At 37.0% G+C, this 26120-nt stretch overlaps 1 protein-coding gene and 1 long non-coding RNA gene across 3 annotated transcripts; one reads left to right on the plus strand and one right to left on the minus strand.

The window, feature by feature from the left end:
• Positions 1 to 155: 155 nt before the first annotated feature.
• NUP107 (nucleoporin 107) lies at positions 156 to 26039 on the minus strand. 2 transcript variants are annotated; one of them, XM_064655688.1, is made up of 28 exons: positions 25917 to 26039; positions 25098 to 25183; positions 23358 to 23447; positions 21166 to 21281; positions 19234 to 19369; positions 18605 to 18708; positions 16810 to 16937; positions 16439 to 16487; positions 15120 to 15191; positions 14561 to 14649; positions 13632 to 13710; positions 12580 to 12693; positions 11579 to 11669; positions 10349 to 10425; positions 9776 to 9835; positions 9258 to 9403; positions 9103 to 9151; positions 8035 to 8104; positions 7487 to 7605; positions 5813 to 5851; positions 5229 to 5379; positions 4103 to 4209; positions 3082 to 3184; positions 2744 to 2904; positions 2431 to 2556; positions 1621 to 1734; positions 1166 to 1333; positions 156 to 498 (listed from the first exon to the last, which is right to left on the minus strand). In XM_064655688.1, exons 1-28 carry the CDS (start codon positions 25922 to 25924, stop codon positions 391 to 393), a joined length of 2760 nt encoding a protein of 919 aa, XP_064511758.1. In that variant the 5' UTR covers positions 25925 to 26039; the 3' UTR covers positions 156 to 390. The 2 variants fall into 2 exon arrangements, with proteins under 2 accessions (XP_064511758.1, XP_064511759.1); XM_064655689.1 differs by lacking the exon at positions 25917 to 26039 and adding an exon at positions 25808 to 25826.
• LOC135414683 (uncharacterized) lies at positions 11618 to 18289 on the plus strand. Its single transcript, XR_010430776.1, has 2 exons — positions 11618 to 11707; positions 18121 to 18289. It is a non-coding gene; the product is annotated as an uncharacterized LOC135414683 (long non-coding RNA).
• Positions 26040 to 26120: the final 81 nt, after the last annotated feature.

Below are 26120 nucleotides of genomic sequence, written 5' to 3' on the forward strand. Positions count from 1 at the left end.
TGCAGTCTCACTTTTCTCCTCACTGTACCCATGCACATTCTTTTCCTGCCAAGTAATGTTTCCGGTCTATGGGCGGCTCTTTTTGGCACATAGCAAAGAGGTTCATACAATCACCATATTTATATAATGACATTTTAGATTAGAACAAACAAACATTTTCTCTTTTTGAAGCACTTTTATTAGGAAAAAAAATTATGAAAAAGATTGTTTAACAAATAACATCTCTGAAGTTGGTCAGAATTTTTCAAGTTTACATTGAAATCTGAGAGTTGGAGGTTCCCCCCTAAAAAATCAGAACAATTTGTCCAAGTAATGGTTTTGTTGGTTTGTTTTTTTAATGTAACCAGAATGTCCATGCTCAGAAGTTTTTGTAGATATCTACACGAAAACCTATGACTGAATTTCATATCCCAAAGGATCAAGATCCTGGTCCAGAAGTATCAGAGAAGATTCCCTCAGCTTCTGCAGAAGCTTTCTGAGTTCTTCTTTTGAAAATACCTAAGAATAAATAATAAAACCCCAAACATAATACAGTTATATTTATTTGCCATGAATATAACTGATATTAAAGCAATGGTGGTTAATTAAGTTACTATTTTTTTCCCTTTTATTTCTTTCTATTCAAGATAGTGTGAGCATCAGGCACTTCCGAATGACCTTTAGTAAGGCACAGGAAGCTAGCAGCAGCAGCCAAAACCTGAAGGTAGGCTCAAGATAGCTCTGTCTCATTTTGAGTTTTTTTCCAGGCTTTAGGAGGGAAAGACGGTTAGGGGTAAACAAGTGCAAACCTGCTTATACATTTCTGAAATGAAATGTAATTGCAAAATCAATTACAATTCCGCAGCTCAACTCAGAATCATAGATTTGTTTAGGTTGGTAAAGACCTTTAAGATCACGGAGTCCAACCTTTAAACTCCCATCCAAAAATTAGTAACTGCAGTATTCAGAAGAACTGCTTGTCAAAACACTGGCCATCATCCTCAGTGTTCCTCATTCCAGAATACAAGGAAACCCTTTACCACTTGCCGTTGATAGGAAGCAATAAAGAAACTTATGATGTTAAGGAACATATGGCATCTTCCTCTCTATATAGAAGCTTCTTACACAGCCAACCCACGGAGCCTTTAAATGAAAGCTGAGCTGCCTGCAGCCCTCACTAACTCACCGTGTAAAGCTTGTGCCGCTCAGAAGCGACCATGTCCGCCAGGCGCAGGCACTCCTGGTACTGCCCCGTGCTGTGCAGCACTGTGTGCAGTAAGAAGCACATCATTGGCAGGCACAGCTTACGCAGCAAAATCATCTGCTGGGTTCGTTCGGGGTCGTCCTCAGCATCCTTACCAGAGTAATACAGCATATTAGTATTATGAAAATCTACTTTTAAAAGGCAACTCAGCATAACCACATAATCAGTAGCATCAGAGGCAGAAAACTGGACTAACCAGCCTAGACTGGACTGTCAGATATGATTTGTATGGTAACTGAAGGGGAAGCAAGCTGTAACTGGTCACAGCAAGGCCAGAGCAAATTAAACAGGAACACATCAAACTTAAGGTGACAAGGGTACAACTGGGTACAATCTGTGCTTTGTGGTCTGTGTTGTGATATAAAAATTTATTTTACCTCTCTAACATCAACCATCCATCCTCCATCAACAAACAGCAACACATTATACATTTTCTCCTTAACATCAGCTGTAAGAGCATCCAAGAGGCCTTTCCAAATGCCATAATCCATCTGGCAAAGAAACAAAAAATAAACTACTGCAGAACAGGATGATTTCCAAGGCTATTTTAAAACAGACTCTTCACCAGCATGCAACAGTCAGCGCAGCTCCAATTCAAATTAGAATCTTCAGCCAGTGGCTAAAACTTAAAACCTGCTGCTAACAGCTATTTCCATCCTTGCTTAATTCCCTGTCCAGAGAGTCAGACAAGTTGTTCAGAAGTAAAGCCTCTCGAGGCACATAATTTTAAACAACTTATTCTGCCATGCTTATAAAACAAACATTTGTATTAACTGAACACAGTATATTCATACTGGTCAGGCACGCAAAAGAACTTTTGGCAAAACAAAACTGCTGCATCTTTTAGAAAACAAAAGGTGATAAATACAAGAATAAAGAGTTAATAGCAAAATCAAGTGCTCAGATTTATTAATAACACTGACAATCAACAGATTATAATGAATATTTACTACTACAATATCTTATGTAAAGCTAAGTCATATTAAAAAAGCAGAATTTATTGTGCAGTGCCATTATTATTATTCTATTGTCTTATACTACTCCCTTCAACCTAAAAATAGAATCATTTATAATGGAGTTCTTAAGCAATATGACATAACAGTCTTCTACTCTGTTTCACTGAACTAAGACTGCCTCCTAAGCAAAACCATAAAATTTTGCAGTAAATAACCTGGACTTCTACTTACCTCATACTTCTTTTCTTTATGTTCATGGGCCACTTTTTCAGTGAAACTTGCTTGTGGTAACAAAGATGGCTTCTGTGGAGCTGAGTTCATGTGTTTAAACCACTCATTAAAGGTTTCATGGGCTTCCTGGATTGCATTGGAAACAGTGTTTGGACATTTTTGTCTCATATAATAACCAGAATGTCATTACATGCACAGCTATAATGCATCCAAAAATCAGAAGTTAAATGGACAAAGCTAGTCTTTAACCACCAAGGTAAACCCACCATTATTTCTAAGTAATAACTTGGAATACTGTATATTTGAAACTCACCAAATACGCACGAATACATAAATGTTCCCGTATAGCATTGTCATCTTCAGCTGGAAGTGGAGTATCCATTCCCTGTTCTTCCCATTGGTTATATATTTCTGCTATAGAATCTTGGGGAATCTTCACAAACACATCTTTTGCAGCTTCATGTTTCTTGGATGCTATGAGAATGTGAACTGGGTATCAACAGCTTTGCAATTTCCATGCCTTATTTTCAGAAGCTGGCAAAGCCATGCTTTTAATAGACTAGATTCAAAATTATGTCAAATGTAGTGCCAAGAGCCAAAGAGAACAAAACCAACATTTAAAAAGTCTACAATATTTGTGAAGCTTAGTACCCAAGAACTTCCTCATGATTGCATTGCTTTGCTTAAGTGCTTCTGCCCTCTGTGCAGGATCAAATACGAGCCAGTCAATCACATCTATTTTCAGCTGATCTGCCTGTAAAAACCAACATAGAGATTCACTACCATCTCAAAAATACAGCTGATGTTACACACATTAAATCTGGTCAATGAAATACACAAGTTTGGAAAGCATTATGACATGGTAAGAAGGATCGCTTAGAAAGCAATATCTGCAATATGGAATAGTAAAAAAATTAATTTCTAAGTGTTCCCAAGATACTGAGCATCATCTCTCAAAATTTTTTATGGATTACAATGCATTTTCATCAAACTTTAATATGAATACACTGTACAAATATGGTTTATGGAGCCCTTGCTATAATCTTCAGAGGTGCCATCAGCTTGCACCTCCTGTGTTAGATAAACTACCTTTTTGTCTTAGACAGCTTAAACTTTGTACTGAACAGCAAAAAAATTGCCAAAAATTTGCAAACAATCAGTTGCTTTCTAAGCAGCACTTTGAATACAGGCTATTAACAGTACCTCACTGTCCCTAAAGTACTGAGTTGGATCCAGCCAACGCTCAATAGCGGTGAAAGGAAACTGTCAGTAAAGGCAGCATCTGCTGTATCTAGAAATATCACTTGAGCATGTTAAAAGGTACATCTGAGATCCACAGTATTAATCCTCGCAATTCATAGAAGCTACAAGAACATCCTACTCTCAGCTATGAGGTAGTTTGCTGCAGTCATTTCATGGGCTTTATCTTCACTAGATGTCTGCATACAGACACGGCTGCTGACCAACACACACACAAGGATCAAGGAGAAGCAGAAACAGAAGTTACGGATTTGTGCAATATCCTCACTCGGTCACATGGAAAGTACATTTCCCCAACAGGCTTTTTCAAGGCAATTTTCACCATTGTTGAAAGACAGATATGGATCATACATCGTCGAAGACTCCATAGTTGATTGCAAACTGGAATATCTGCTCTGCGAAGTGTACTCACCTCTGTTGTGCCTGTATCTAGCATTTGGTCATGGTGACTGAATTCACCAGCATCCTTCTTGCGGATGTTTTCAACAACAGTTTTTGTTATGGTTGCAACATCCAGACCTGGGTTAAGAAAGAACTGTATAAGAACTACCATGAACTCAAACTTGACAAAAAATGAATTTCAGACTCCAGCTGCTGATCTTATTCCTTACTACTGGTAATTCTTATCAGTCTGTTCACACACATATTGTCAGAAAAAATTTTAAGCCTTTAAGCTGTGTATTTATTGCAGATATTTTACAAGAATGATATTTGATATGAGAGAATATAAAATATGAGAAAAATAACAAGACAACTAACAAGTTTTTCAGTCTGTGCTGAGGACCAGCATATAGATATATTTGCTAAGACCACTGATTCCTACAGTTCTGAAGCAAGACCATGATTTGACAGGAATGTACCAGAAAAAGCTCAGAATAGCTCTTTTACAGATGCTTAAGCAGGATGTTTTATTTTTGTAAGCCTTAGCCCAGTTTAAAGGAAAATGACTGAAAAATGATTGAAGAGAAGTTACGACACTGAAATCTCCAGTAAATCTATTTCTTTGTGAATTTTGAGTGGCACAGAGGAATTGTCAAGCAATGGACAGTATGCTGCTTTGTTGTAGTCCCTTTTGGTTTGATGTATAGGCCTGGTAGGAAGATCACCATTAATGCAAGCAACCCAACACGGCTAAGAAAATGCACTATAAATAGAACAGAAGAATTAAGATACTCATAACCTTCCTAAATCCACAAACAGGTATATATTTTTAAAAATAGTTCTCTGAAATAATATGATCACATCAACCTTCAGGACCTGTATTTGAAACAGGCAGCTGGCATTTAGTTCTTGCTGTGTTTGGACATAATCCAGCAGCCAGTGATATTTAGTTTAATTCAGAAAATAACTTCAATTCCAACTTAGTTAAAACACATTATATACCTACTTGAAGAAGTGATCAGTAAATTAATTTTATTTAATTGAAAAACAGAGAGACACAGAAAGGAAAAAGTATCATATTCGTAGCTAGGTCTGGGAGCAAAAACACAAAAGAACCTAGAATGTAAAATGATAATAGGAATTTCAGGATCTTTCACCTGCATCTTTTGCCAACTCAAGGCAGTGGTGGCGTTGATCGCTTTCAGTAACATCTTCAAGGAATAAAGCATACTGAGCAACGGCGAGCTCTGGGGGCAGGTGGCTCACATAAAATGCTATTAAGTCTGTGTGCTTCTCAGATACCATCCGCTGCAGAATAAAAAGCAAATATACAGAACAAGAAGCAAATATATATGAAGCAAATATATAGAAGATATCCATTACTATATAAATGTATATATAATATATAAACATACTATATTCCTCTGTGTAAATGCGTGTGTTTACACTCAAGTAAAAACATGTATTAGGTAAAAACCTAAGTGTATAACAAACTTCTGATTATTTTATCCTGATATAGGAAAATTCCACTCAGCTTCTAAACAAGGATCAATAAAACGGTCTCTTATTTAAGAACTGCTGACAGAAACTCTGTGTATTAGGCAAGCTTCCATGTATCTCTCCAGAAGAGAGCATTAGCTGCATCATATCTCTTTTCATCCTGTAACCTTAAGTTTCCTTTTCTTCCTCCTTTATGTCTAAATTACATTAGAGAAAGCAAACTGTATTTCTGAAAGCTTACCTCAATGTAGGTCTTTAGGACTTCAACAGAAACTTCCTCCTTATTGCAAACAAATATAAATTCAATTTTAAATCAGATAATGTGGAAAATAAAGTAAAAGATACTTTACAGGCTAACACTATTAAAACAGACACAAGGTTATTTCCTTATTCCTGCTTCAGTCATCTACACAAACAGGTTCAACTGGAAGAACTGTTTCTCTTGGAGTGTAATTAAAAAGAAATAGATCTTCTAATTCAAAGATTTAGTGTTTCAAGGATTTTCTTTTTCAGCAATTGGATAATACAGTCTTTAGTCCAATTGGGACGTTACTTTTTAAATATTTTTTATTTCTTTCCATTTTACTATATTTTTTTAAATTAATAAACAAAATGTCAGGCATACAGATTACTATTGCAGTGTACTACAGGCACTGTTTTATTATAGAAAATTATAATGTAATAGGGTATAAATATCACCTTGCTCATCTGTAATAGCCTATACTAAACAACCAAAGTATAGTCTGAGCACCTGGAACAGCTTTAGCCAAGACTTCAAGTGTTTGTTGCTGTCAAGAATTATCATTTTATTTTTATATATGTAAATTAAAGACCTTCATCTAAGCATATACTGATATGAATTGTATACAAACAACAAATAATGAACATTGTAAAAGTCTGCACATCTGCCTCTTCTCCCTGAAGTCTACTGAGGGTTGATCGAGTTGTCCAGTAAATTCACCTACTCAAAATTCTGGAGGCAGAATCAACAGTTATTCACAATCTCACAAGGGAAGTCATGTAGGAAATTGCCCCTTTTTTGTCCCCTCTGTTAAACATATGCTAATGGCTAGTTGTACTACACTTTAGCCTAAAGACCTACTCTATCAAATTTTAAGTCTGGCTAAAAAATTAGTACATATACATACATGCACATTCCTCTTATTTAGCTAAATGTTAACTGATTTCAAAATAAATTTCAACATGGGAATAAAACAATGATTGGAGGCATGAATAAACATAATAACTCAGAGCTGTGTTTAAATTGTCTAATGAAAAGACACGTTTGCCATTTGTCAAAAGATGTTACATTCAGAAACTTATTTGTTACATAAGGGCTTCTAAATTTTAAAATAGTAGAAAAGGAGAGCTTGTAATTACTTGTGATTTCCTCAGAAAAGAGTAATTACAGATATGTGACCCATCTGCATATTTAGCATAAATAGGCTAGGTAGCTAGTAAGCTATACTTAGTTCATATTTTGAGATAATATGAAAGTTTCAGCTAGTACTAACTACCTCAAACAAAAACATATATAAGCTTACAGCAGCAATACATACAGTTCCAACAACTGTCTATAAGAACAGGTTATATTCAAAACATCTTGGCTGCTATGAATAAGCCTAACATTGAAGTCTGAGTCAGGACCTTCTCAATAAAGGGATAATGAGTAAAATTCACCATCCTCAAAAAACAATTTTTAAGCTGAACTGGAGGAGAGGAGGATGCTCTTTTCTCATTTTGGCTGTTGTATTTGGGAGCCAAGATCAACAAATACACTATTTAAGCATACAGCTCCTCATCAGCCTGGAAGTAATTTACCATCCCTCTGTGTTGTTTTATCATTTGCACACAAGCACTTCTACTTCAAAGACTAGCTATTGCTATGACAAAAATCAAATACAAGAGAACTTACCTTAGTCTGCATACCCAGAGTGCGGAAAAACAGAATAAGATGCGTCATGAAACGAAGGAGGTGTCCTGGGAGCACACTTCTGTCTTTGGAAAGCCACCTGCTGAATTCTTCCATCAAACCTATAGACACCAAGGAAATGTCTGTATTAGCCATATCATGGGGAAAAAAAACAACCCTTAAAAATATTTCAAAATTACGCATTTATTCAATAAATGCAATTTAGCCTCAAAAGTCCAACAAAACAGAACAGCAATAATTTTGGAAAGACTTGGCTTAAATATCTACTGTATGTATTTTATCATTTCTCAGGAAAAGGCTTGCATGTATCCTAACACATTTACATGATTTCACAACGACTTTGAAAACTACCTTATATGTCAAACTGCAGAAAGTCAAACTACACAAAGTCCCTACTGTTTTAGAGCTCAGCTTTAAGGCAGAGTTTGCCTACTGCATGCTTCTAATCCATTCACATTAGAGTTTCTGGAAAGGTCACTCAAAATAATGTAGTCAGTTGACAATTAAAAATCACTTAGAGAAAAGCTCACCATCCACATCTCCCAGTATAATGAATTTCTGAATCACATGATAGTGTTCTTGATTCTCCTCTATAACCCTCTGGAGACAGAAAAAGAAATTTCAAACTTTGAATAAAATCTTATAGCCTAATGTATGAAGAAAACAAACTTATAAATAAAGCAAAAGTTCCTCGGGGGAAAAAAAGCTATCCTATTTCAAAGGGTATTCTTCATAAAGACCAAGAGAAAAGGCACTTGCTATCTCCATGTCAAATTACAAGAATATCGACAAACTGAAAGAAAGAACCTGAATATAGATCTGTACAGTTAATACTTTCATGGAAGAGATCCAAGACTAAGGGCTTTTTGCTCTGAAGAGGAGAATAAACAATGACATTACAGATAATAGATTCTACAAAGTCACATAAGAAGCAACAATGTGAATAAATCCCTAAGGAAAGGCCTGTGAAAGCTACTTGAGAAAGAAGATATTTTTTTCCCCCTGCTATAGAGGAATTAATGCAAGAAATGCAATCTAAACACACCTGTAAATTTGCTATATGGTGAGGACTGCACTGTGTTGCAATGGCAAATGTGGCTGGGTGTATCTGTAGCTGACTGCATGTCTTTGTCTTAGCAATATGTGTCCATGCCATCAAATAAAAGTAAGTGTAGTTTCAATTTAATCATTGCAAAGGCAGACATGCTTTTGAATTTTGAAAGGTCTGTTCTGAAATATGCACACAAACCTCCTATAAAGAAAACTCAATGTAATCAATCTTCGCACATTCTGTCAGAGTTAAATAGTTGATTTACTCTTGTCTGCTTTGTATGTCCAAAAGCACTTGACAGTCAGCTGTTTCTTTAGCACATGCAGCTGGTTTGGCAGATACAGGGCAAGACAAAATCTGTATAATTTTCATCATTAAAAGGTGGCAATACACTTGAATTGAGAAATAACACATTACAGAGGTAGAAAATATAAAATGACTCATTGTGCATATTTGAGCATTTCATCAAATAGTGCAGTAAAAACAGAACCCCGTGATTAGTTAAAAATGGTAAACAGGGAGGAGAAACACTGCAATTATTACATACCTTTTTGTCTGTTGCCTGAAGTTCTTCAAAAACCTTTTCAGAAGTCCAGCTTCAAAGTAGGAGAGAAAAGACAAAAAACATTACCTTGAATATTCCAAACAGATCATACAGGATGCTTTGTTGAGTGTAGGAGCATAATTTTACTTGAAACTTACTTTGTTTCTAAATAGTCTCTAGGGAGTTCTTCCATCTCCTCTGTAGTTACCACGGAGGTTCGTATTTCCTGTTCAACTAGGGTGTCCACCATGACCCTGAAATATGCCCAAACAGTATCTTCCCAGGTATCACAAACTGGAAGAAGCTACAGATTAAAAAAACAGAGCAAAAATTATCAAAAGAGGGAGAACTATCTCCCAAACATAGCAACTGTAATTTAGGATCAGATTTTTGGGCACCAAAGCAGACTAGTAACCATCACGAACAGCAGCCTTTCCTTCATCAAAGCAGGATGACTGAAAAGTCAGCAGGAATAATACTAAGAAAAGACTATCATATATTTAGTTAAGACACAGTCCTGCAAGGAGGAGCACTGTTTGCCATTGTCCTGTTTCCTACATCCTTAAAAGTACAATAACCAGCAATTGCAATATTTCTGATGAAATCTGATGATATCACTGTCATATATGAAAAAGAAAATGCACAACTACCAAACAATCTAGGAGGCTTGACCTACCTGTTTGAGGTTTCCACTCAGGGCTGCATAGATTGCTCTTTCATACCTATTAAACTGCTCCTAAAATAAACAGTAAAAATACACAAACTTTTAATTACAAAGCATTTAAGTTTTCTAGTCACTTTACATTAGATTAATCCATTGGAAAATGTTCCATTTAACAGACAGAAAACCACAGGGGGGACACAAGGAGCCAAAACAAGAATAGCAAGTGACTTTCCCTTCACTAGCATCCCCTTGTAACTTACCTGAAAAATTTATATTGACCTGGAAAGAAAGTAATGTTTTTCCTTTCCCACTTAATTAAGTCAAGATGAAAGTCAAAGTGTCAGTGGTTTTACTTTCAACAAGAAAAAAAAAAAAGGAACTCATTTCCTGAAAAACTGCTGCTGATTATGTAGATTTCTCACTACACTACATAAATATGTTATTTCAGAAGTCCTCTTAGAAGTATTAATTATAAATCCTATAAGCAGCAAACACAGAGGAGGTAGGTTTACTTAAAATCATGTTTCAGAGTTCAGGAAAGTTCAAATGTATGTGTTAATATCAAGCAAATCAGCATTATCTTACCTCTTCAGCCATACGCCAACAACAAATTTTCCAAATGCACCTGTATGGATTGCCTTCAACAGGCTCCAGCTCTTTTCCTACATGCAAAGAATAATTAAAAAAAAAAAAAAAAGGGAGAGGGTGTGAGGAACAAAAGAAAAAAATGCTATTAAAAAAAGAGAACCCAGTAACAGGTAAAGCCTATTTTCTGTTATTAACCCAATTTCAATCGCTTTGAAACTCTTCCCAAAGCATTTTGATGCTTTTGACTGGGCCACAAGGTGGCTGTTCTGGAAAGTTTGGTAAATTTGTATCTATAAGTTACAGTATTTTTAAAGCTTGGCTGCTATCTAGCTGTGAAGAAAATTATTGTTTTGGCTATAGTGTATCTACAATGTCAACATTTGGAAAAACAACAAAGTTAAGGAAAAAAAAGGAATTTTTATATCTTAAGGAATCAAAACTTTTAAAACATGTCACTGTTTCAGTGCTGCTATTTTGCATGCACCTGCATGAGGGCATTCAAACCCATATAACAGCAAGTTGGGTAGGCAGATTCGAAACAAGCCCAGGACACTGGTGTGGCATGCAGATAAGAGTGACAGGCTATTGGGATTTGAAAAGTAGGAAAGCATTATGCCTTCCACTCCCACCTATAACCAACAGTTAGACTTGTTCTTAAATTCCTTGCTAAATCCTGCAATGTCCTGAGCATAGAGAGAAGCAAGGCACTGTGTTATAAATGGGACCGTGTGCAAGAAACCTTAGTACCAAGGGAAAAGGCAGTTTAATAATTTTCAAGTATTTTAAAAGCCTCTCTATTTCCTGCACTTGCATTTGCTGAACTCTAGCCCTACTACACCTTTCTGAAGATATAGAGTCCAATTTGAGTTTGTAAGCAAAAAATGTGTACTAGATAGCACAAGTCAGATGTTAAGAAAATAGAGACTGAAGTATTATATGGAGGTGGAGAAGATCTGTCTTGAACTCTGAGACGTCTACTTCCTAGTGATTATGCCTGATTTTAAAAAAGAAAGTGACTTTAACATATTTAGATGAATTCAGTGAACTCATACTTTCAACTAAAGTGATTTCATATTAGTTTTTACAAGTTAACAGACATGGGAAAATATTTTAGATACAAAAAAGGCTCTTAAGAAACAGCTATTTCTCTTTGCCACAGACAGATATTAAGAGAAAGCCCTCTGCTCTGTTTTTATATCTGTCTCAAATGCACTTTGGAGCAGATACCTCCATTTATGTTTGGATCATGATACAATTTCCAGCCTTCCAAAGTTGCAGCTCTCCAGGCCTGACCACATCGTTTGCATAAGCGCTGTGCCTGAAAAATAATGAATTTTCTCAGCAACACACTTTAAGGTAGGAAAATCTCTAGCTTCTTTAAAAACGTGAACATTTTTAAAATAGTTAATTTGTGTAGATTCTACTATGTGAGGAATAAGCACAGAGGATCTTAAACTCAAAACAACGGAAAGATTTCAAAGTAAATGTCATTCATTTTTTTTTCGCCAAACTTTTTAGTTTTTCAGTCAGTATTGATAGCAATGCGAGAAATGTGCTACAGCTTCATCTTTGTTAGCTTAAACAGCTACTACACATCCTTCTGATAAGCTTAAGGGTTGTCCTGTTGCTTATATGTATAATCCATCTCTTCATGCAGTCATCTACTTTTCCATTTGACTTAGAACCCCAAGTGAAGCTGTGAATTTATATTCATGTTCGTAATGCCCTGCAGCAATATGCTCACATTCCCATAATATCAGACAATGAATAGATGTGCGCCGTATTGGAACAGAATATGAGCAAATAACCATATTCCTAAGACTAAGGTCTTTGCAACAAGACTCTCAAGTCCTCTTTTTCTCCCTTTACTCAACTGCCATTATATATACATGCATGATAATCCACTGATGATTATAAACACACTTAGGAAGTTCTTTGAAACATTCCATGTGTTTTCTGGCAGTATTTAGCATCAAGCCACAAGAGTGAAAAAATATTGTCAAACAACCGAAAAACCCCAAAGTACATTTTTTCCGTAACATCTACTCTATGCCCAAAATTACTTAACTAAAAGCAAGATTTCATTAAAATGCTAATTTAGCACTCAATATTGACAACAAATTGAAAATCATCACAAGCCAAACTTAAAAAGACATTTTAGTATACAGCTTTTCATTGGCTTTAACAGTAAGATATTTTAAATCTTACTTAATTAAAAGTTATGCTACCTCATCTGTCATTCCTGCTCTGATGAGAGTGAAGAGATACTTCAATAACCTTGCATCATCTTCTTGGTCCAAATCATCAAGTGGCAGTTTCTGTCGAATAGGAGCATCTGGATCCTGGGAGAAAAGAAGTCACCACTCATCCACACAATGCCTATATGTCTCTTCCATTAAATTCCTGCCCTGTTTTATAATTTGGAGTCATTTTTTCATGTTAGCACAACAATCTGTACAATGCATGTAATATTGAGCATGATATTTTTCAGTTTTTCCTCTCTCATTTCTTTTATTCCTCTTCTATCACTGTTCCTACTGAAAGAAGCCAATGCAATTTATTTATTCCACTGCCTTGTTATTTGCCCTAAACTTCTCATCTTCCAGGTCTCTTCTCACCTTCAAACATCCTTTCCCCTTCTGTCTATCCATCTACCACTGTTTCTCCTCCTCCACCTTCTATCTGAGAAGGCTTTTTACAACAGCAGCACTCGATTCTATTTAATCCAAACAGATTTTCTTAAGCCACTCAATACCTCAGATCACTCCCCAATTGAATCAATCTTCTACGACTGCTTTGCTGTCACTGGGGCAGTTCATTACCTCGTTCTGCTGGACAGTACTTTCTTTTCTTGCCTTCTCTCCTATTAGCTCTCACTATAGTAGCTCTCAAAGAATTGCTTCAGGACTTGGTTTCATTGTACTAGTCACTACATAAAGACAGAATTCCCTTATTTGTAATGGCTCCAATGGCTCCCAAACATTTTTCTAAGCTTTTCTGGTTATGAACATGAGTATCTTTCAGACATAAAAAGTCATAATAAAGCCCTTTACTTCAGCAAATAGACTACAAGTACTTGTGATGGGGGGTGGGGATATGGAAGTGACTCCTGAAAGAAAACAGAAAACCACAATGATCCCAAAAAGAACTTTTGAGGTGCCCTGCCTCACAATTTCTGTACTGATTTTTAGATAGCACAACTATCTAAGAATTGATGGAAAGCTGTGAAAATAGCTCTAACATATTTTGAAATCAAGCCTTATTTTTATCTAATACTTACCAACTCTGTTACCAGAGCTCGAGAACTTCCAATGTATGTACTTGACTGTCGCTGCTTCAGGGTATGCAGTGTGTTATCCCTGAAAGCAGTGGAATGTTTTACAGAAAAATGTTTTTTTAGCAAACATCTTTTAATAAGACTCAAATATTGAAAGATATTTTTTCTTACACGGAATATGTTTACAGAACAGACACTTGGTTTGGTTGATTTATTATGGACTGTGCTACTGTTGTGAAAATGCAACATTTCACAAGAGGTACAACATCGGAATCAATACACATTTCTCTGATTCCTTTCAAAAGCATTGGAATCAATACACATATCTCTACTTCCTTTCAAAAGCATCCATTATTTCAATCATTCATGTATTTAACTATTAATTGATTTCTGCATAAGAAAAATTTCCCATTAGCATTCACTATAAATTCAGTCAAGGACAGAAATTCAGCTTAGGATAAACATGATTCCAAAAGCCTACATTCACTGGCCATTAAAAGCAGGTTTATAAAGGAAGTCTTTGGTCTTTTCTGCCAAATCCATCAGTGATAATAAAGATGACAATAATGGCTTCTAGTGAAGGGTCATAAAGTGACAACAAGTACTTAAACAAGCAAAAATTAAAGCCAGACAAAGAAGTGACCACCTGAGAAAGACATAAAAGTAATCCTCATCTATGTTAAGATTAATTTAAGTTGGTTTGATGGTTTTTCCTTCCATCCTTGCCTCCCAAAATGCAGTAACTGACTTCTGAGAAGATATACTTCAGCAGACAGGTAAGAAATCTCAATTTTTACATCTCTGACTTTGAAGAAAAGAAGTGAATGCAATGAACAACTTAAAAAATCCACTTCTTTCCAAGAGTGGTTCTGTGAATGTGAATCTTACACTTGATGGGAGCATGTATATAATTAAAGAAAGTCTGAACTCACCAATATACTGTTTTTGCATAAAACTCAATATTATCGGAGAAGTCCCCAATTTCATCCTTAGCGATGCTCTCTAGCCAATCTACCACCAGCTGGAATAAAATTAAATTGCATTTTTAAAGCAAATATTACTTTTGCTGTCTTCCTCTCATTTCTGTATCTATTTGTTATCTACTCGGCAATCAAAAGGCATACAAATCCAGAAGACTATTTCACTTGCATTTTAAGTATCCAGTATGAAGGTTGTTGGCACTTAATCTCTATTTCTCATTGGATGCTGCAGTTTACTACAGTGCTATTTAACTGTTTATTAATCACAATCAACAGTAACAGACGCTGCAACTGGGAACAGCTCTCAGCCTTTCATTGTCCCCAAGCCAGACTGAAAAAACATCCTGACTGTTAGAAACTAGAGAGCATTATTTTTATGCATACAAGGAATACTACGTTTGAGTGAATATGAAAAAAAAGTATTAGAAACAACTTCAAAAAGTGCATAGAACATTAGTGTTATAAACATTTAATCTATTTTCATTCTCATATTAAAAACTTTCCATCATACCTGACTTTGTCGAACAAGTGAATCTTTCTGAAACAAGTTGTCTACGTTTGTTTTTTCACTAGCAGTTAAAACCTGTTTAAGAAAAAGCTGATTATTACTTCATGGAAAAGAAAACTACTGTGAAAAAGGAATATCAAACTGAACACATAGTAATTCATGAACTTTCTACAAGTTCAGTATGCTATCTCTCCCCTCCCCCATTTTAAAAAATGGATGACACTATCACTTGTTTTATTTGGATGATCTTTTACATCCAGTTGCACTAAAAACTGTAATAATGAGATTCAGCATATAATTCACAAATTTATGACCACAGAAAGATTCTACACAGTAGGTCCATGGATTCCACTGGCTGCACTCATATCATCCTAAATCCCATTTGTTACTATACATTAAAAAGATGAGATTTTCCAAGATCATGTGCACATTTAACATAAACAAGTGTGAAAAAACCAAAAAAATAAAACCAGAGTCCTGATCCTTCTATCTGATCTCCTGCACTAATTTAGCTTCCATTAGACTTGCAATAAAAAGAGAACAGGAGATGCATTTTTCTAAATTACACAGATAAGAGGAGACTGGGTTTTTTTGGCATAACAGTGTTTAACAGTGACAACTTAGCACTGGGAATTCTAGAGTAAGCTATTTTATTTTCAAGAAGAAAGCAACTGTGATCACAAATTTTACAAAGGCAGAGTCTTTTTACTTATTGTTTTGTCTTCCTAAGCAATTCTGGCAGCAAAGACTGGAAGCGCTGTATTGACATAGACAAGATGACTACAGCTGAAACAAGAACGCTAAAAAACCTGAATTTCTCTTGAAATAAACTGTAGTCAGAATTGCAAAGGCTAGACAGTTTGAGACCACATGTTCTTCTTTTAGCCAAAGCAAAATTATCTCTGACCTATGGGAACATTACAGCTACTGATGCAGTTTTAAAAATAAATAAATAGTTATTTCTAGTGAATTTAGGTTTGTCTTGTGCAGAGCCAGGAGTTGGATTCAATGATCTTTGTGGGTCCTTTGCAACTCATGATATTTTATGATTTTCCAAGTGTATGTGGAATATTTAGGGAAATAAAACAAACAATAGTTTAGAATATTTTTTTCACTAGCATTCTCTCTTTAGAACTGAATATTTAGATTTACTCTTCACAATATATGAAATAATTTAATATGTCTTGAAAAAAATCAGTCTCATTTTTCACCTTTGAATTTTGAGATTCTAAAAGCACAATAAAAGCATTTAGCCTGTATTTTGCTTATTTAGCTTCTTATGACACTTAAAAAAAAAAACAACAAAAAAAGTCCACACTCACTGTGATATCAAATGCAGTTTCATCTTCCAGTGCAGACTGTATTCTGTCTCTAGAAATAAAAGTGCAAAACGTTAATGATTAAAATAAAGCTGAGAAAATTTAACAGAATGCATGAGTAAAAATACTTTAAAAACATTTACAAAAATGTTTAGAAAAATACTAGAAGTTGCAAAGGTAATAAGAACAGTCCTCTTTAAAACTTTCATTTCTGTAAATAGATAATCAATAGACACATATATCAAAACCTAGTTCCATAAACAGCTTGCTAATAGGTACTTAATTGCTTCACTCCCTATGTATAAACTCATACAAAACATATCCAAGAAAGTCATCTCTGTACAAAAACATAACACCCTTTTCAAAGGAATTACCTATAAAGCGAGGACAACAGTCTCCAAGTTACCATCTCCTGCTTAAGAAGCCACAAGACACTGGCAGTTTTGGAAAACTTTTGCTGTCCAGGAGTTGCCCGATAAACTATTTTCCCCAGTATATTCACCTGAGGTAGATAAATTTATACAGAGTTAACATTGCCCATCAGTGTATTTTTTTTCTAAATGCTTTCAACAACCAAGTTTCATTACCATCTCTTCAAAATAGGTAGACAATACATTGTAAATTCTCTTAATTAGTAATAAAAAACCCCCATTAACACAGACTAGAGGATATAAACCAAGAGAGTGGTTGCAGCCACCAAAATCCCCAGCTTTTTTCCCATATACGTCAATATCAAACATTAAGTAAGCCCTAATGGTATTTGTGAGAACATTTATGCACTTATCCATGCCTGAAAGATACTTTTTCCTTTCTAGCTCTGTTAAATGAGGGAACCCGATCTGCTGGTTACCACATAATTTATAGTATCACCACAAAAAAATTCTACTATTTTTCCTTTATTTACTATGAAGAAAACTACACAATGAAGTCTTTTCCATTGGTAGCTAGTTCCAGAGCTCCTACTACTTCCAAGAAGAGTCCCAGTCTCTTATATTTTAGGGGTACCCAATTCATCAATATAGTCATTGGTTTTCAAGTGGGAGGTGAACAACAGATTTGGAGAAAAGGAATGCGTGTACCAGTAAGATGCAAGAGGGGAGCACAGTCTTCTGTTCTGTTTTATTACCCCCCTCCCCGAACATATGAAGAGCTTATGGCTGCTGGGAACCACTGGGCTAATCTGAGGGTACAGCTGAGAAGCAGCACGATAGCTTAGGGCTGTCCCTCCACTCCCATGCCAAGCCCCACCAGCAACATCCAAGCTACACCTTAGAGCACCATCTTTCACTGTACTCTTGTACATCCTTGGCAACATACAGTCAACTCCCCTCAGTTCCACATGGCTTAAAACACCCATTCTATTATTCCCTGACCTTGTAGATGTTATCCAACTCCAACAGGAGTTCCACTATCTCACAAAATAATCAAGTTCACATTTATTTTCCTCTTGTCTGCTTCCTACCTGAGCACCTATACAGTTGTGGTACATGCCTCATCAAAGATCTCAGCATTCTCTATCTCAGCCTCAGTAATAAATTTGCACAAAAGATGGCTAGCAACCCTCCATTAAGAACAAATTTTCCTAACACAGACATAGGTATGAAGTCTCCTAAAAAAACTTAATCTGCACACCTCTCTTGTGATCAACACTTACTGACAGAAGCATCATAATTTCTTCCTTTCAGATTGTCAATCCCTGCTGATTCTGAACTGACAATCAAACGACCAGTCAAATGAAGAACTGTGTCCAAAATCAGAGACACCTTACAGCCAGTGCTGAGTCCTCTATGGCCAGCTTGTTAGTAACGTAGCAGAAAACTTAAAGCATCATAATACAATGATTTTATTTATTTATACCTGAGAAAAATAAGTACATTTTAATCCAGCTTATTGACATTAAGGAAAACATCTATACATCTGCTACCGTGAGTTGCCACTTGACACTTGCAGTGGAGTGGCAGCCAGATGACATTTTTTAGTATTCAGCAAGCTACACCACGGGTATTTCTGTGCCAAAGTAGTGTATGAAGAAAGAGTGATGTTCATCATTGAGTGATACTCAATGCTAGCATGACTCGTAACACTGCAACCAGCTGGAAGATTTAAAGTATGTTAAGCACTGTGACTTCTCAGCAAAACTGCTTTGAGAAGGGCAAGTAAACTACTTACCTGACTGTTACAAATATTTTCATACTCATCCACAAGATCAAAAATGGTAGTTGATGTATGCTTCAGGAAGGAATGCAGAAAATCTGAGTACATGCTCATAGTAGCTAGGACAGATTTAATAAGAAAGCCATATTAGTCAGATGCAACTTCATAAAAAAACCCCAACAGACTACAAAAAAATCCTTCTGATGACAAGGCATCTCATCTTTCACAAATATAAATGAGAACAATGATTATATCAACTATTTAGATCCGATGAAGTCATAAGAACTTATCAGCTAAGACAGCAAGACAGACAGAAGCTATGAACTAAGTAAAATAATTATAAAACTTTTGCTGTGGATATGTCATCTGCAAAAGTTTTAAAAGCAAACTCATTTGAGTATCTCCCCAGTCCACTAATCCAGTTGTGTCTGACATCACCAGAGCATCCCATTTTTTCCATCAGGTTCCCCAGAAGACACAAATTCGCAAAACTCCAATAAACTGGAACAGCTTAATTTTCTGAACTTTTTCAACTAGACTGTTTTTGACTAAGAAATAGCAGTAAAATAATAGAGAAAAAACCCCAAACATATAAATCTATATCCCACAAATAAGATTATTATGAGAACTCCAGATTGTCTCACCAGCTTCCCCAGGATCATCCTCACGCAACAGTACAGCACTCATAGTGACATCTTCTGTCATATTGGACACGTCTGGATTTACAAACATTCCTGTCTGCTGAGGCGAGGGTGCCATTGTCCAGCTACTTTCATCCAACTAAAACCACAAGAACATAAAGAAAATAAATCGCAATCTCAGATATTACAAGCCTAGCTCCACGTTTTTTCTTCTGTATGAACGGTATATAAACAGAGAATCCTAAAAAACTAATGTGAAATAACTGCATTTCGATAAGGTGCAACTATGCCTTTAACAAACAGCTCTGAAAAGATAAATTTTAATCTGGAAAAATAAAAATCCCTTTTTTCCCCTGAAAATAACTAAAATGGAAAAGTTAATCTAGTAAACCTACCTACTTTAGAACATCAGGTATCACCTTTCATCATAAAACAAATAAATCACTCTAAACTTTCATATTCTATTATGCTAAATGCTTAGGTAGTCTTTCAAAGTCAAAAGAACACAATATTGATCAGGTTCTAAAGCAGCTGTGAAAAGTTAAGCAAAATAGCTGAAATTTGAATCAATCATTAACCTGTCTTTCAACCTTCTTGGTGAATTGCTCAAAACCATTTGATCAATGGCAGCAATATGTTTAAAATAATAGCAAGTATCAGAATATTAAAAGAGGAAATAAAGACATATCTATACTTTGTGGGGAGTATTTCAGGTGAGGTATTTCATAACATATCTGACACCAGAGAAGCAAAATGACCAAAACAGAAGACTGACTGTACATATACTGCACTGACAGGACAGCTTCCTAGAGGTGTTTCCATGCCAGCAATTGCCTTCTCAGCAGCAATTAATACTATACAAAGACTTCGAGATGTGCTGCTGGCTGATTCTTTTTCTGGACTCTTATTTCTACCCACAGTATTCCTCTTGCCTGATCTCTCTCTGCCATTAATCTCCTCTAGCCAACCAGAACAGAATGCTATAGTCCTCCCTCCACAGAGTAAAAATAACAAACACAGTTCCAGTAAGATCATATCAGGTCTCTGTGGGAAATACAAAAAGGGCTGATGAGTGTTCTTATCTATCAGCAAGTAAATTTCCACAAGTAAAAGTCCTTTTTCCTGTCACCCTCCTCTGAAAGCCTTTGTCTAGTCCCAAATTTGCCCTACTAATCTAAACTGGATTCAAGTCAGAGCACTAAACGTTAACCTAAAAACGCATTCCACTCACCAAACATTAGCTAAAAGAGGCTCTGAATCAGAGGAAAAGTACCAGTGCTAAGAGCTGTATACATGTTGATCAACTAGGCCCTAGAAGGTGATAACTTATAAAGAAACAACTAAAAGGGAGAATTAATTAAAATGCGTATACAGAAAGACATCTAAACTTCTTTTAAGTTAATTTAAAAATAAACAGATAAAATACTTCAGACATCCCCTACTGATAACTTTTCCAATCAATGTTTTTTCCAAAAACATTGAAGTAGAAGATAATCAAGGTCCTCTAAAAAGTCATCAGAAGAGCTTGTTCTTTGAAGTCCAAACTTTAACACCTAAATGAAGCCTAATACTGGAGAGTGCTAAAATAAGAAAAATTCTCAAGTTTTAACTTGCTGACATAGAACAATTATCTTTGAAGAATTTGTAAACAAGCAATATCAGGATTTTTGTAGTCACAAGCTCATGTTATAAGGACCAGTTTAACACATATGGTGCATTGGGAAAGTCCTTAAAACCTCCTATTATTCCTCACTGCATCTTCTCAAAGAACAACACAGTAATAAATAACACCAGCAGCAAGCAGCAACAGTAGTACTAGGAAGCTTATACCACCCACACTTTGTCCTTGGTGCAAACAACACAGAAATGCTGTAAACTTGTAGTTTCTTATGTTTCACAGGAACGAAAGAGAAAAAGATGCTCTAACCATCTTACCATGGACAGATTGCCGAAAAGCCCAGAAGTTGATAGAATCAGAGGAGATTTCCCTCCTGTTCCCAGGATGGCAGACATATCTGATGGCTTCATGGAGCTCCGATGTAGTGCAGTACCTGAAAGAGAGAGGCTTATATGTGACACACCTTCAGTTACTAGAGTTCATTGGTAAACACATATGAACACAAAGAGCAGTGCATCTCCAGTCACTCTTTCTTGGAAATTCATCTCCAAATCCTTAAAGCAAAAGGCAACCACAAATCTGCTCTACCAAGCATTACATCTGCTCCAGATACTTCTGCACATCAATCCAGTGCCTAGTGTTCCCAGGAATATCTAACTCATGTAAACACTGCTTTGCAAGATAATAAATACCACATCCTATGACAACAGGGATATCCACCACAACAGACCCTTCTACAAACCAAACATCACAGAATTTCCATCAAGACAATAGATACTTTGGTCCCCTTATCAATCACAAACAGCTTCGGAAGCCATCTAAAAATACTGATTGCATCAAGACAGTGACAGACAGGAGCTGTGTTAATAGTGGCAGAGGGAATGACATTTTGGTAGCCAGTTTGGGGAGAGGAGTGCTTGTACAACTTTCAGCAGCAGTTCCTGGTAATAAGACAGCTTCAGTCAGCATTGAGATCACTAATATTTCCTTTTGGTCTCCTGAAATCCAAGGCATCAAAAAACGCCCACAACAGCATATACAACCCCAAAATAAAGGGCATGTCCTGGGTCTCCATCAGACTCCATCCAGTTTAGATGCAAAAGATCAAATGTCTATGGCACTTTTCTTGTTTTTTTCCTCCAGTGCCTAAGGTAAACAGAACAGCAGAAGGTGCAGTCATCCTCTTGGAGCTTGATGGAAAACATACTGGCTAAATGATGACAAAAAAGAGGAATTCCCAATATGAATGCCTGAATGATAACAAAATAAAGATTATAGGAAGAGACCGTGTCAGGGAAAGGGGAGGTAAGCCCTGGTGATGACATGGAAATGTAAGGAAGGGGCACATTTCTTTATTTCAGCCACAACTAGTGAGGGAGGCTCTAAGAAGATTACAGACCTTTTCACAGTATGTTTAGCATCAAGTCAACACTGAGAACAACAATGCTGACACATAAGTAGCTTCTGCTCAAGAAGAAGGCTGATGCTAACAGCATTTATCTTTGCTGCTGGCTGCCAAAATAGAAGCCAATCGATGTTACAGTAAACAAGAACAAGCAGGGGCTACACAGAACTTTGCAGGAACCTTGCGAAATCATGAAGAATCAGTCTCTCTGGAGCTTCATATCTTTGCACAAGTGCCAGTTACGGAAGAATCCCCAAACATGCTCTTAATATGGGTCCACTGATGCAGAACTTGGGATGAGACTGGGAGGTTTCAGGGCAACCTGACCCTAGCCACCATGTGTGGTTCCACAGCCTTTCTGTAAGGTGTGCTAATTTCTTCTTCTGCTAGTGGAGAGGGAATAATTAACTGATCCAACCAATAAATAAATATGCAGAAAGCCAGCAACAAAATTAACCTGTCAGAAAAAGAACGATGGAAAAATATCTGAAGACACACTACAAAGCTGACAATCTTGAAGAAACAGAAGCTACTGCAAAATCAAAAGAAGGTTGCAAAAAGAAGGAAACAACAAACTGCTCACTAAAGCAGAGACACTGAAATGATACCAGACACATTCTTGTGCCAAACAATGAAAATAAAGCTCAAACCCACTCTAAAAACTAAAGGGCAAAAATTCATTGTTAATGAATTCCTCTCACTGTTATACTCCACAGACCATCTGGGTAACCAGTTCTAGCATTCGACACCCATTACAGAAAAAAGGTTTTCTTATGTTTAAACAGAATTCCCTGTATATGCTCTTGTGCCTATTGCCTCTTGTTTTTTCACCGGGCACAACCAAGAAGAGCCTGGCTCTCTTTTTACTCCCTGCCATCATTTATATACATTGACAAGATCCCTCAATCTCTTTCCCATAAACAATCCCAGCTCTTCTCAGTCTCTCCTGATATGTCAGATACTTCAATCCACTAATCAACTTTGTGGGCCTTCACTGGACCCATTACAGCATGTCCATGTCCTTCTTCTTATGAATTGCTATTAATTATGAAGTACGAGTGTGTAAGTACTTTAACTAAACAGTAAGAGAGCAAGCAGTCTTACCTGGCTGGTGAAGCAATGAATTAGGAGTTCGGGAAAGAAACTGGCTTCTGGGTGTCATGTTTCCAATACTGTCATCCAGGGATGTGAGAACTGATTAACAAACAAGTTAAGAAACACTCTCCTAAACATGCTTTTGGCTCTATTCTAAATGATTGTGACTACTTGGAAAGGAAAAATGTTATGGAAATTACACCTCTTTCGGAGTAAAACAGAAAGTCCCATTCATAAACCTGAGCTAGGTCACAAAATGTTTCACCAGAACCTTAAGGCTGGAGGGCTAAAAGGGACACCACAAAGCAAAGTTCAGAAATATGAACAGAACAGGTCTGGGACTCCTCACAACTGCTCAGAATAAAGACAATCCTTATGCCCCATAAAGAGCTGCCTTATGCTACGTCAACCACAACACGAAAATCTGAGTTTAAATGAATTGTTTAAAAAAGTTCTCTCTTAGGTCAAGGTGCTCTGTTGCACTACTTTTCTTCTTCCTGTCAGCAACTAGGTTCAGTGCTCTAGGTATGATTTACTAAGAAGTAGTTGTAGAAATGTTTCAGCAGCTGCATTATTAGTGTCCAGGAACATCTGGATTCCTAGGCACAATGTAATCAGGGCGAATATCTCACTAGCTTTATTTTACATGCAAAAACTAGAAAAAGCAGCAAACGTACTGGATTCTTTTGCTATTATAACCATAAAAATACCCTTATCTTAGTTGTCAAATTACATGGGGGGGGCTCCTTATTGTAAAAAAGTAGGGGGGAAAATTCTGTGGAAATTTAAATCTGTCTGTGCACTACTCTTGCTATTACAATGGATGGAAAGTTAAGATACGCTGAATCATCACTGGTAACACAACATCTGCAAAAGAGCATAGAGCCATAAAATTAAGCTATAAGGAAGAAAACTCCTTTTTCGTTTCCAAAAGCTCAGACATGGAATCAGCTATGGCTCACATAGTTCTCTGGGTGGACATCAACCTGAGTTCATATGCCCAAGAAAAACTATAAAACACCACACTATATAAACGTTATGGCACAAGTTTAGCAGAGACAGGCAATGCAATATCCCTGCAATCACATTTAACCCACAATCAAAATAATCAATCTACATATAGGCAAGAACAATCTCTTACTTTCCCCAAAATCTTTTGAATAATCTGTTCTGAGCCATCACTACAACAGTTTTGACATGGTTTGAGACTACAATGTTAGAAAGAGAAGAGAGAGAGAAAATTCCATTCAGAGGAAATACTTTTGAGAAAAGGCAAAGAATTACATTTTTTGGCTTACTTCTAAGTTCTTCTTTAAAGGACAAGTAATGTACTATGTTGCTGAAAATGCAGTACTTTTCTAAATGAAACTCATCTAGATTTCCTAAGTCACAGTCATTAACATCCCTCCCTACTAGTTTTTACATATTGCAATTACAGTTTTGTTTTTTAACTTTTCTCCTTCTTAATGCATGAAAATACCACACAGAAAAGAAAACTGACTAGAGTAGGGGAAAATATGAGATAGCTCAATAGCAGAATTTTGGCTGCAGAATACCTCAAAAGTCAGGTAACAATTTCACATTACATTCTTTATTTTAAAGAGTTTACAGTAAGAGAGAGTTACTGTATATTCAAAAACTATTCTCAACATGCTTAAAATCATAGCAGTAGTAAAAATATATACATCTGGTGAACACAGCAAGCAGCAGTTAAAGAGAAGACAAAAATTCTTTACAGAAAAAGGATACTAGAAACTCTTTTCTGAGAGCCTTGCTTACGTCCTGGTCTGACCATCTCTGCCTCGAGTGGTGATAACATGTCTTCAAAACCATTTCTAGAAAACAGCAACATAGACAGAAAGCAAACAAGTGAATTCAAGCAGAAAATACAAGATGTTTTTGTTGCATCAAATTAACTCCACAACTAGGAAACTTAAAGTGTTCAGTCATCTCCAACTCTACTACTGATGTCCAGTTTCCTCTGCAGAACATCTAGCACTGCTTATCAGGTCAGGGAAACGACCTTTCCTGAAAACCCACACTTTGTTCTTTCTACACGACAACAAACCTTTTTTATCACTACTAAAAAGAAAAAAAAAAAAGAAGAAAAAGGCTAGTAAGAGATACAAGGTATGAAATTCAATTTGGAACTGAAAAATTAATCTGAAAGAACAGCATGATTTCACTGTTTGATTTTTTTCTTCGGATACACGCAATCACTACAGACTGGAAATATTCAAGTGTCTTGCAGAAGAGAAGGAATCCGCTCCCAGTTACTCAGACGCGGAGGAGCCACTCCCGGTGGGCAGTGAAGGCACGGCGGTGATGCCTCAGCAGGCCTGGCAAAGGCCTGGCCCCGCGACCCCCGAGCAATTCACGGCTCCTGGTTAATCCATAGATATACTCAAGAAGCAGCAACCACTCTCCAAGCTCCCGGGTGACACAAAAGCCCCCCGTACCCTCAGCAGCTGCTCCCGCCCCGCTGCGTCTCGCAGCCCGCTGCGCTGGGGCCCGTGTCACACACGGCACAGCCCCGGGACGGGGCACCGCCCGCCCCTCACCCCTCACCTCTCCATGGCAGCGGCAGCGGCCCCGGCCCGGCTCAGCGCCGGCTCCAGCCTTCCGGGCTCCAGCCTTCCCGCCTCCGCCAGCGCCGGCCCGCGCCCCGGAAGGACACGGCCGCCTTCCGCCCGCACCGCCCACGAGTCCCGCCGGCCCCGGGGACCGGGCACTGCCGACACCGGGCACCGCCGGCCCCGGAGCGGCTGCGCG

Source organism: Pseudopipra pipra, chromosome 5 (assembly GCF_036250125.1).
Source record: "Pseudopipra pipra isolate bDixPip1 chromosome 5, bDixPip1.hap1, whole genome shotgun sequence".
NCBI classification, from domain to species: Eukaryota; Metazoa; Chordata; class Aves; order Passeriformes; family Pipridae; genus Pseudopipra; species Pseudopipra pipra.